This window comes from Schistocerca nitens, chromosome 1 (assembly GCF_023898315.1).
Source record: "Schistocerca nitens isolate TAMUIC-IGC-003100 chromosome 1, iqSchNite1.1, whole genome shotgun sequence".
In the NCBI taxonomy this organism is placed as follows: Eukaryota; Metazoa; Arthropoda; class Insecta; order Orthoptera; family Acrididae; genus Schistocerca; species Schistocerca nitens.
The window spans coordinates 1,060,384,139-1,060,397,419 of record NC_064614.1 but is presented as its reverse complement, the minus strand read 5'-3'; the positions used below and the strand labels follow the sequence as shown (position 1 = coordinate 1,060,397,419).

Below are 13,281 nucleotides of genomic sequence, written 5' to 3'. Positions count from 1 at the left end.
ATTTTACGGCAGTGTATTTATGAAACAACGTTTAACCGGAGTCGCACAAATTTCGGAGGACCGGAGTTGATATCTCAGTCTGGACATCCAGACATAGATTTTCCATGGTTCCTTTAATCGCCGGAAGCAAAAGCAAGCATGGTTCTTTGAAAAGGACATGTCTTATCAGGCGCAGTTTCTAAGTTAAATTCGTGGGTGAGGACATCTCCATTTCATACTGTCTTCTCTTCGTCAGCAAATATAATCCCCGGTCTATAGATATGATGTAACTTACTGCCACCACCAAATTTAGGATGTAGTAGATGCCTACTGGAAGATGCCATCACCATTATAGAAGACATCAAGCATGAAGGGATACAGGTGGTCAGCAATAATGTTCACTTAGTCCACAACTGTCTTCGATTACTACCACAGGTCCCATGGACACCCTGATGAATATCCCCCATAGCCACCCTTGCCTGCATCAGTGACGCTGTGCATGTTCGAGCAGCTACTCATCTGGATGGATGTATCTGGACAAGACAGTGACCTGGTGTGTCAAAACACGTGTCTCATCCAGTCAGAGGACATGATGCCATTGGTCCACGGTCAGATCTGCTACAGATCGCCGCTTATCTTTCTTGACAGAGTTGGAAAGCATTTGATTTCCACGTTCTGTGATGAGGCGTGGACGGCCAACAACACAGTAACACGTGAACAGCCGACCAGCTTAGCCATTTCCGAGATGCCCGTTCTCAGGTTGCCCTATTTAAGTCGTTGATGTCAGTGGATTTCCCCATTTGAAGCCCATATTCGCCTTTGCTCCACTTATATTCTTTCGTTACCACGTCACGTGCTCGCAACGCCACCAGGCAGCATTCAGTCTCATGGTGGGCAGTGATCGTAATGTTTTGACTCTTCAGTGTATGTAAAACTATAAACGCCTTTGCCTAAAGGTTACTTGGGGGGAGGGTGGTGGAGCTTATGTTCTGCCTCCAGTCACTAAGCCATCCGAGAGTCGTTGAACTATCATGTTAACATAACAGTCCACGTGCCGTTTCTTACAATAGCGATTAGTATCCAGCGCTGATAATACTCCCATTGTCGGCGGATGTTACACTCTTTCTTTCGGCAATGGTATTACATTGATAGTCCTGAGGCGCCCCATATATTTTGGTTGGGATTATTTCCCACATGATCGAAGAATAGTGTTAAGTGCCAGAAGCGATGGCTAACTTAAATTCAAGCGTTCGCCTCTGTTTATCAAAATATGTGACACTCTATATTTCTATTGGACTGTCTGAGTAGTTCGGCGCCTGGATTACAATGCTGATGAGTACAGAATTTTTTTCAGCTGTGTATAGGGTACCATGAACCTCTCTGCCATGCCTTCACAGATTTTGGAAAGGCATTCGATTCGATCAGTCACCCTTCAGTCCTGAGGCTCTGACAGAACAAAGAATGGAATGGGCCAATATTAGTATCGTGTACAATACATAAAAAAACTTCCACAGCGTTTTTGAATGCAGTTGAAGAAACCAATGAAGGGGGTAAAACAAGGTGATTCTATATCTCCAAAATTTATTCCAGGAGTCGTCGAAAAAGCTATGTCAAAATTGGATTGGAAAACAAAAGGAATCCAAGTTCTGGGATAGAGACTAAATAACCTTTCGCTGATAATATTATTCTATTTGCAAACAGTATAGAAGAACTTCAAATACTGGTTAGTGAACTTGAGTTAGTGTGCTCTGAAGTTGGTCTAAAAATTAACTATGATAAATCAAAGATCATTATGAATGAATGGACACTGGAGGGAAATATGTCTGTTGGAAGTACGCAACTGCGAAGGATCACAGAATATGCGCCGGCCGGAGTGGCCAAGCGGTTCTAGGCGCTACAGTCTGGAACCGCGCGACCGCTACGGTCGCAGGTTCGAATCCTGCCTCGGGCATGGATGTGTGTGATGTCCTTAGGTTAGTTAGGTTTAATTAGTTCTAAGTTCTAGGGGACTGATGACCTCAGCAGTTAAGTCCCATAGTGCTCGGAGCCATTTGAACCATTTTGAACAGAATGTGCCTATTTACGTCAAGTGCTAAATATGAAAGGAGCCTAAAACCAAACATATTTCGATGTTTTAAATTAGACTCACAAGCCTATGGAAGATACTCTTCAGTTTTGAAGTCTAAGATGTCAGCCGAGCTGAAGAAAACAGTTTTTAACCAATGTGTACTGCCAGTGATAATTTATGACTGTGGGACGTGGACATCAAATAAGTCATTATTAGAAAACTAATAGTAGCCGAAGGAGGAATGGAAAGATCAGTGTTGGGCTATACAAAGAAAGACAGAAAAGAAGCAGTTGATATCAGACAGATAACAAAGATCTATAGCGTAATGGAAAGAGTGAATAACTTGAAATGGCAGTGGGTTAGTCATGTTGCGCGAAGAAATGATGACAGGTGGTCAAAACAAGTACTAGATTGGAGCCCTATTCACCATAAAAGACCAATGAGTAGATCTCCAGACAGATGGGACAGTGTCTTGAGAAAGGCCACCATATTGAATTGGCAAGGAGAAACTCAAGATCGGCAGAAAAGGAAGAACCTGCAAGGATCCTATGTAGCACACCGATTCAGAGGCAACATTACCAAGTGATTAAATTGCAGTTGCCGCTGGCGATGATGATAATACACAGGTTGTCCCAGAAACTTTGCAACGAACTTTGAGGGGTCGTAGAGAGTGTCTTGAGGAACTAGGCACCCATGTCCGGATACGTCATCCAATGAGCATTGAAGTTAGAGACAACAGCGCCTACCACTGGCCCACCCCTTCGGCAACAAACGTGACTTTGTACGCTGGTGGACCATAGGCGGAACTCCTGCAGTGTTGTTTGTTATTCAGTGATCACGACTGGTTGCCGCAATCGCCATTGGAGAAGGTTGATCTAGCTGCTGAGTAGACAGACCTTGTCTCCTATGAAAGTGATGCTCTGTTGTGTCAGTGGATGGCAGTTTCGGACGCGGTTTTCCAGCTGTAATTTATTTTTATCCTCCATACCGAAAATCAGTGGGGTTTTAGAGGGTCCTAGTATGTCTCTAGTATGCCCGTCGATCGCGTTTTGTTGCTCTTTTCAGTTCTGAGCGCACAGTGAGCACATAAAGCAGCCTAAAAAAAAAGTCTCCCTAGGCAGGTATGAGGACCTGTTGAGAGATTTCGCCTGATGTAATGCCGCCCATGTAACATATCTGTCAAGCGTTTCCTTCTTCGGTGGAAAGTACAGGTGGCTGACGAGAAGTATCTGGAAGGTACAGATAACTGTTGCAAATGAAACGGTTTTCAATTTCACAGTGGTCTCCATTTCACGACCGATCGGACCTTACTTCTCGAATACCCCTCACATATTATTGTTCTGTGACGAGGGTATTGGAAAAGAAGTACAATACTACGAGAAGCGTCCAAGTCGGAGCGCTGACTGTAGAGAAGTAGCTGGAAGGAGCAGTTAACTGTTGCAAATAAAACGGTTTTCATTTTCACAGCGGACTCAGTTTCACTACCGACCGGACTTTACCTCTCGAACAACTCTCATATATTATTGTCGCCAACCTGCTTAGGGAGAAATGATCATTGTAACAAAATAAGAGAAATTGGAGCTCGTACAAAAACATATAAGTGTTCATTTTTCCCACTCGCTGTTACAGAGTGGAACGGTAGAGAAATAGTCTGAAGGTTGTTCGGCGAACCCTCTGCCAGGCACTTTAGTGTGAATTGCAGAGAATTCATATAGATGTAGATGTAAATGCACTACCAACCATGTCATTTACTAATATTATGTCTTGATTTTTTTAAAAACATTTAGAAATGCTTCTTGATTTAATAAAAGCTGTTATAAATGCGATTTAATTTTATTTCTTTAAACGCTGATTAAAAATTATTTATTTTAATTCTTTTTAAAACAAGAATGTTCATTTTGAATTCAAAATTTTGTTAGTTGTTATACGTTGTTGGGGTTATTGGTTGCTATGTGAGTTCTGAGAAAATTTGGGAAACAGCTGTGTGGGCGGTAGTCATAAAGTCTTAATTATCAGCACAACTTCTTCAGCTGCTTCGATTTGCCTAATGCAGCTGTAACGTTTCTGCTAATGCTGGAAACGACATACTGGTTGATACACTTTATCAGGACGTGCACCATTTTGTTTTAGCTACTCTAGTGGCACGCTATGGTACTGTGATGTCGGGATTTCAATATGTATCAGGACTTCAGGCCGGAACTTGCAAATAAACACAAAGTTAACTAGCCTATGTAACTATATTTTTTTCGAGGCGACAATAAGACTTGGAAAAAGCATATTTGTGCCATCATTTGTACAATTGTATGTTTATTTTCTGCTAGTTTCGATTGTTACAATCATCTTCGTAGAAGAAAACTGTAAGGTACAATAAATAAATAAATAAATAAAATAAATGACCATAGAATTCACACAATCATCTTCGAATATAAAGGAACTAGAAAAGGTCATTTTTAAAACAATAGTACCTATACAATTTATTTCAATAGATTAAACACACATTCCCATCACATATGGGCCAACCACATGTAGAACTATATAACTGTCAGAATAGTGTATCTTAACACAGTCCACATTATTAAACACATCGTGCTTTGACATAATTACGGTAGTGCGCACTTGCTGATAACTCCACATTTAATGATTTAAATAATTATCAACGGTACAGATACAATGTGATCATCAAAGAGATCAGGCTTAAACAAATACATAATATAAACGTGCCTAAAAGATTACAAATGTTCTTTGGTCTAGTCAAAGTTTACAGTAACAGAAACCCAGAAATTATATGGCGTCCATTCTCTGAACAACATAAATATGTAACCCATTTTATTGTGATATATCGGCTTCAGTGTTACAAAAATTAAAAGGAAGGTAGCCTACGGTATTTATCTGAACTAAATATTGCGAAAAAGGTCGATTTAAAGAACTACAATGGATTATAACATTAAGAACTTCATCTGCAATTATCAGACAGTATAACAGTTTTTAACAGTATGCTCGTTTCTTTTCTTTTTTTTACCTTACAGTTTTTTTCCTGTGAAGATCATTATAATAATCGAGACTGGCAGATAACAAATATACAACTACACAGCTGATGGTACAAATAGGCTTTTCCAAATTATTTAACAGCTGTAGGCAATCATCCACAAAAACTTCTGATAAATAAGATTTTACGACTAGCGCCATAGATGACTTGCTTTTTTCATACAGTTAGAGTTGCCAACTCTCCCAGTTCCACCAAATTTATTTTCTGACAAGAAAAGGTAGAAAAAAAAGCAATATAAAGATAGGGTGGTGTCTGATTTGATTTTTTGGTACGTTGCAGCACTCCTGCTGCTGTACGATGTGACGAACAAGACGAGCTTCGACAACATTCGGGCGTGGCTGGGCGAGATCCGCGAGTACGCCCAGGATGACGTCGTCATCATGCTGCTGGGTGAGTGAGTGCTCGCTTGCTCTCCACATCGTCTCGCACACTTTGCATACAATGAGGATACACTCACAATGTTCCTTACCACACACCTCAATCTGTTTCAAAGTAGGCCCTACTTGTCACATAATGTATATATGAAGACTGAAGTGACAGATGAAGATTTGTAAAAAGGCCGGAATGCGTCACTTCAGTTTGCACTTATATACATCATACATGTTTGAGACTTGAAATGTCTTTGGAACCATATAGTTTCTATCGACTTATTGTATAAGTTGCCAGCTGTTGTTACAGAAATCCAGACAGGTTTTACCAAATTAAGTCACATTTGTTATCTAAGTAATGTATCCATATTCAACAACTACGAGTACGGTCACCGTTCCTTACTGGTTTATAGTGAAATTACCTGAATATCCAGCATTACCTGGCTATGTCTTTACTCCAGTTTCATTGGTCCATCTTCTTGTTCTCCCTCTCCCTCTCCCTCTCCCTCTCCCTCTCCCTGTCCATCTTCTCCCTCTCTCTGTCGATCTCCTCCTTCCACTCTCTCTGACCATCTCTTCCTTCCATCTCTCTATATCCATCTCTCTCTCCCCGATATGTGGGGCCATTCTCACCTTCTCCCTCTCTCCCTGCCCATCCTTTTCCCGCCCCTTCTCTCTCTACGTGTTCACACCCTTATACGAGGTTACTTGTTCTTACATCCACAGTATTTCTTTCCAGATAGTAAGTAATATTTGTACCAAGTTTGGCTGAAATCGGCCCAGACGTTTAGGACGTCGCCCGCTGATGCACATGCCACATATATTAACGTAATTCACCCTCATGTATTTAATCTGTACCGTATATCTAACGAATATCACCTTGCAGTTTCATCTTCATACTGCTCAATGGTCATGACGTAATATCTTCTGATCCATAAGTTGTACAATTCTATAATTTTGTAAGATACATCCAGTGATACACACTACTGGCCATTAAAATTGCTACACCACGAAGATGACGTGCTACAGGTGCGAAATTTAACCGACGGGAAGAAGATGCTGTGATACGCAAATGATTAGCTTTTCAGAGCATTCACACAAAGTTGGCGTCGGTAGCGACACCTACAACGTGCTGACATGAGGAGAGTTTCCAACCGAATTCTCATACACAAACAGCAGTTGACCGGCGTTGCTTGGTGAAACCTTGTCGTGATGCCTCGTGTAAGGAGGAGAAATGCGTACCATCACGTTTCCGACTTTGATAATGGTCGGATTGTAGCCTATCGCGATTGCTGTTTATCGTATCGCGACATTGGTGCTCGCGTTGGTCGAGATCCAATGACTGTTAGCAGAATATGGAATCACTGGGTCCAGGAGAGTAATACGGAACGCCGTGCTGGATCCCAACGGCCTCGTATCATTAGCAGTCGAGATGACAGGCATCTTATCCGCATGGCTGTAACGGATCGTGCAGCGACGTCTCGATCTCTGAGTCAACAGATGGTGACGTTTGCAAGACAACAACCATCTGCACGAACAGTTCGACGACGTTTCCAGCAGGCTGGACTATCAGCTCGGAGACCATGGCTGCGGTTACCCTTGACGCTGCATAACAGACAGGAGCGCCTGCGATGGTGTACTCAACGACTGGGTGCACGAATGGCCAAAGTCATTTTTTCGGATGAATCCAGGTTCTGTTTACAGCATCATGACGGTCGCATTCTTGTTTGGCGACATCACGGTGAACGCACATTGGAAGCGTGTATTCGTCATCGCCATACTGGCGTTTCATCCGGCGTGATGGTATGGGGTGCCATTGGTCACACGTCTCGGTCATCTCTTGTTCGCGTTGACGGCACTTTTAACAGTGGACGTTATATTTCAGATGTGTTACGGCCCGTGACTCTACCCTTCATTCGATCCCTGCAAAACACTACATTTCAGCAGGATAATGCGCGACCGCATGTTGCAGGTTCTGTACGGGCCTTTCTGAATCCAAAAAATGTTCGACTGCTGCCCTGGCCAGCACATTCTCCAGATCTCTCACTAACTGAAAACGTCTGGTCAATGGTGGCCAAGCAACTGGTTCGTCACAATACGCCAGTCACTACTCTTGATGAACTGTGGTATCGTGTTGAAGTTGCATGGGCAGCTGTAGCTGCACACGCCATCCAAGCTCTGACTCAATGTCCAGGCGTATCAAGGCCGTTATTACGGGCAGAGGTGGTTGTTCTCTGTACTGATTTCTCAGGATCTATGCACCCAAATTGCGTGAAAATGTAGCCACATGTCAGTTCTAGTATAATATATCTGTCCAATGAATACCCGTTTATCATCTGCATTTCTTCTCGGTGTAGCAATTTTAATAACTAGTAGTGAATGTGCACACTGCCCGCGAAATGTGTTGTGACTGTTGTTGGTAGTAATGAGGTAACAAATTAAAACTTCGCGCATAATCCAGCAGTTTTTCATGTACCTCAGTATTTATGATGTCATATCTCGAACTATGTATCGTAAAATAGTATAGTTTTGTAGTTGCTGCCTGAAAAAAGTGTTATGGATATAATTGTTGGTAAAGAAGTAATGAATTAAAAGGTTATGCTAAAACAGTTGTGTTTCTCCATGAACAGCGAAAAAGTAGTATGCAATAAATTTTTTTTTTTTCCTTTCTTCATTTTGTAGAGGGTGTGAGTGAGAAGAATTTTCGCAAAGGTTCGAAATAATCTGTAAAGTTTCTTGCAGGTCACTAAGTGTTTTCATTCTCAAACAGTGAATGAATACAGTCTGGCTATTTGTGCATTATCAACTACGCTCGTTTTTCACCCCCACCTTCGATTTTTGTAGGAGTAGGTGGTATTTGGATCCATAGCGGTGCTTTCCAGAGAGAAAGTGAAATGTTTATCAAGTCTGATTGACATCGATCCAGTGGTTTAGGCGGAGTTGTGGAACATACAAACACTGATGAGCCAAAAGATTATGACCACCTGCTTAATAGCTTGTTTGTCCATCTTTGAAATGAAATGGATCACTGATTCCATGTGTCAGGGCTCTGACAGTTTGTAGGTAGGTTTGTGGAGGAATGTGGCATAATATGTCTTTGCACATGTCTGTAATTTGCGTAAATATCGGGCTGCTGATTTGTGTATGCGGTGATTGTGCCCAAAAGCGATCCAGATGGGTTTCCATAGGATTTATATCAGACGAATTTGGTCTCTAAGACATCAACGTGAGTTAACTACAATGCTACTCAAAACACTGTAGCATGGTACTGACTCCGAGACACAGACAGTTACACTGCTGGAAGATGATACTGCTCTCGGTAAAGACATCAAGCATGAAGGGATGCAGGTAATTTGCAGCTGTCAGCCCGTCTTTGAATACTACTACAGGTCCCACACAAGTGCAGGAGAATGTCTCCCATAGCATAATACTGCTCCCACCAGCCTGCATCTGTGGCACGCTGCACGTTTCGACACACTGTTCACCTCAATGACAGCATTTGTGCAGATGACCAGCGACCTAGTGTAGCAAAAATGAGATTCGCCTGAAGAGCCAACATGTTTCCATTGGTAGACACTTGAATTCCTATGGTCCCCTGCAGACTGCAATTGTAACTGAGAATGTTATTGGATCAACACGTGAACACGTAGAGGTGGCGTGCTGCAGAGCTCCACGTTCAACAATGTACGATGTGCTCCAAAACACTTGTGCAAGCACCAGCATTGTGCTGTTTCAGCAGAGATGCCACAAATCACCATCTATCCAGACAAGCCTCCGAACCACATGTTCTGTGAGGAGTCGTTGGCATCCAACAATTTAGTGCCCAGTGGTAGTTTCACTGTCCTTTATCTCCTTCTGTCGGTGCTAATGCCAATAGCACATGAAAATTCGACCAGCTTCAGCACTTTTGAGATGCTCTTGCACAGGCTCTGCGTAGTAATAATCCACCCTTCGTAAAAGTTGCTTATCTCAATGGATTTCCCCATTTGCAGTCAATATCTTCGCTAGAGCTACTCCCTGCCCATGTCTGCTCTACTTACGTACTCTTGTTACATCGTGCCCGCAACACCACCAGGTTGTATCCAAAGTCGCGATGGGTAGTCATCATAATGTTTTCGCTTATTGGTGCATGTATGTGCATACATACACGTTTATAATGTGTATGGGTAAACATTATTCTTAGTTTTCATACAAAGACTGTGCAGTTTGCTTACGGATTAATCAGTGCAAACAGAAAGTAAATATGCCACTTCATCAAAAACTAATAAATGTGAATTACAAGGCAAGACAAAAATTATGACTGCACTCATTCTCATCATACAATGCTTGACAGTTGCTGAGGAACAGAGACAAAGTTGGACAGAAATAATTACAGGCAATGATGAACGACACAAAACACAGTACATATGTAGTAGAGGTGGACTGGTATATGTGTAATGAAAAATGGTACAAGTATACAGAGGACTGAATGGAGACACCTCTGTGTGAATTCAGGATAGCTGCTGGCAGCCTGAGAAGCGTCTACAAAGTAAAACATTATAAAAGTTCAGGCATGATTTCTCAATATTTACAAGCTGTCATTCTTCCACAGTAGCCTTGGCTGCCACTCATTCAGCTGCGTGTTGGATTCTAGCTGATGTCTGTCAAGTCAGTTCAGTGGTTACATACCAGGAGAAGATATCAGTGACTGTGCACTGCAGTGGGTTGCTCATGAGCAGGGGCAGCCATTGTCCAGCTGTTGGAGTGTCCTTGTCCCTACTCCAAATTCTACAATGACTCTTGATGACCCAGCCATGATGTACCTGGTGTCTCCAGTCATGTGGTAGGTTTCAGCACACAAAGGCACCTGAGTATTGAACAGGAATGTGAACCCCAAGAGGCCCTGTTGCTGGCTTCCATGTTGGACCCCAATGCTGGCAGCACCCTGTAATGTGGTATTGTCAGAAGGCAATCAATTCTTCCACCAGTAGATGGTAGCTGGCGGGTCGCATAAAGTTCATCAGGTGAAGGAGATCATCTCAAGTACATGTTTGGAAAGTTCTTAGATTGTGCTGGAGAATCTAGGACATAGATTTTCTGGAGCATCGTAATCGTGGAATCGAGTGCTATTACTGTGAGTCCCACCGATTCCAGTGATCAGCTCATGACAAGAGCTGGGGTATTTAAAGCTAGGATGAGGCTATGACTCAAGACTTGGTTTGTAATGACTGCATGTGTCCTTATTCTGCTGTCCTCACTTAACAGGCTGTTAACTGTTGTGTAGGTTCCTTGTGAAAGAGATAGAGTTTCTTGTAACATGTCTTACAAGCTAATGATTATGCCTATCTTGCTTCCTTCAGTTTTTTGTCACAGTCTCATTTCTGCTGAATGCTTATCCTTACTCAACAGATGGCGTCATAATGTGTCAACGTATTGGTCCACTTCCTGCTTCTGCCTTTGTCTCTGGCATTATTTGAGTTTGTCTGTGTCAATGTAAACGAGTTTTAACCCTCAAACAGGTGTGCCTGTGTATAAAATTCGCCAACCACAGATAAAATTGTCTTGTTACTTTACAACTGCAAGCCCATACATATTCATTCATTATTGCTTCAGCTAACCCAGTGATACGTTGTGTTATCATACATCCAAGTGAGCAGCTGAAATATAAAGTACACTGTATGCTACATGAGAAAAATATACAATCTCTGTGAGATAATGGCCCAGATTTCAAGTCGGTAGCACAATCCCTCATCAAGCTAGTTGTATACAAGATAATTATCAATCTAATAAGTGGATGCAACTGCACTGTTTAGTGCTTCAGTCTGACATTAGTGTAGGGTAAGACTCATACACAGCCTCAGAGTGATATAATAAAAAGTTTATTTCATTATTTTTTAAGTAAACAGTGATTTATCTCATATAATGCAAGTTTATTTTATCATTGTTTAATGAAACTAAGATTAAACTGTGATTTTGCTCATTCGTGTTTACCTTGGTAGCGTGACAACAGTTATTCTTTAAATGACTACAAAGTGTGCCACGCAGCTGCTCATGTTACAAAAGTAGGCATGCTCACTAAAGGGTTGGTAAAAATTTTCTCATTTCTACCTCTTACTATTCTGTACTGTAACACATTCCCTCCTCTCAAAAAAAAATTGTTCCAAATTTTCCCTTTCTTTCACTTATTACTAATTTTTCTATATCTGTTTTGTACTTAAAAGAAAAAAGTTACTCTACAATTGTTTTCTGGGTTACTTCTCAGCCTAACCCTTGAATCTTTGTTACCTAACTAATCTACTTTATCATTATGTCCTGTTTGCATACACTATTTACACTTTCTACTTATACTACCTATTACTAGTTCATATCCATTTCACAGATATGTGATGGATAGTTGACTTCACTGAGTGAGATATCTTATGCTTTGTACAAAATTAACATGCACAAATGAACATTAGAACCATGATTATTCTTGTCATTGAAACACGAAAATAATTATAGTTTGTCTACATTTCTGATGATATTGTATCAAGGGTTGCATTATTTTATTGACTAAAATTTGTCCTTTTTCTGAAGTTAATTATTCATCTACTGATTGTAGTAAATTGTAATCTAAGGTATCATGAATAAAAGTTATGTTTTGTTTAGATAGGTAATATGTGTGGTGGTTCATCTGCCCAATACTATATGCATTGACCTGTACACGTTGTTGTGCCCTAGTTGGTAGCTGGAAGATGAAAATTGTCCTCCTGCTGTTTAGCGTCTAGTTCAATCATGAGATTTTCACTCTGCCAGGAAGTTTCATCTAGTTCAATTAATCGACAATCTATTGTCCTGCACTCGAAGTTTCAGTATCCCATTTGGTTTACCATTTTTATATCAAGTGTTAATTAGCGTTTCAGGTGTAAATATCAAGTAAATCCAGGGATCTCCAGTTTAGTGGTATTTTGGGCAAATAACAATATTTTCCCTAATACAATCTTTTGAATCTGCTTCAGACAGAATGACATGAATGTCTCTCCATCTAGAAACTAATAATCCTTCATGAGTTTGTGTCTGTATCCATTTCCCATGTATATTCCATTTAATCAGATCTGGAAGCCAATGGCCTTGCCATGTTAATAACACCAGTTCCCACCCAATCACCAAAGTTAAGCAACATTGGGTTCAAATGGCTCTAAGCACTATGGGACTTAACATCTGAGGTCATCAGTCCCCTACACTTAGAACTACTTAAACCTAACTAACCTAGGGACATCACAAACATCCATGCCTGAGGCAAGATTCGAATCTGCGACTGTAGCAGCAGTGTGGTTCCAGACTGAAGTGCATAGAGCTGCTTGACTACAGCAGCCAGCTCAACTTTGGGCCTGGGTAGTACTTCAATGGGTGACTGTTTGGCAAAACCAGGTGCTGTTGTGCTTAATAACATGCAAGTCACTGAAGTGGCAAGAAGGAGAAAGACTTGCACCAAACCATGGTGCCACATGACGTATTTATTTGTTGGATATGGATGTACTATGTAACACTGCTATTGCGCCTTTCTGCCTACTACTGAAAACTGAATTTTTATATACAATCCAACTTGATCACTACTCACCCTTACATCAGATATGTGATATAATAAAGCTATATTCTTACTGGTTATCTTCATTATATGTTGTGTGCCAGGTACAAGCTACCAAATGGAAAGTCAGAATTAATTACAACTCAGAAGATTTATTCTGAATACAAAGTGAAACAAAAAGTTCAATCATTCATGTCCAGGTCCATAGCTAAAGATCATCTCCTGTAAACACTATCACAGTAACAGTTTCGGGACTGAGAGGATACCTACTCCA

General features: G+C 41.2%; 1 protein-coding gene across 1 annotated transcript in view; it reads left to right on the top strand.

Annotated features, from left to right (window-relative positions):
- LOC126197869 (ras-related protein Rab-37-like) overlaps positions 1 to 13,281 on the top strand; it is a 359,311-nt gene that overhangs the window by 321,617 nt on the left and 24,413 nt on the right. The window contains exon 5 of the mRNA XM_049934672.1: positions 5,373 to 5,483. Coding sequence (XP_049790629.1) covers positions 5,373 to 5,483 — 111 coding nt within the window. The remainder of the gene's footprint in view (positions 1 to 5,372; positions 5,484 to 13,281) is intronic.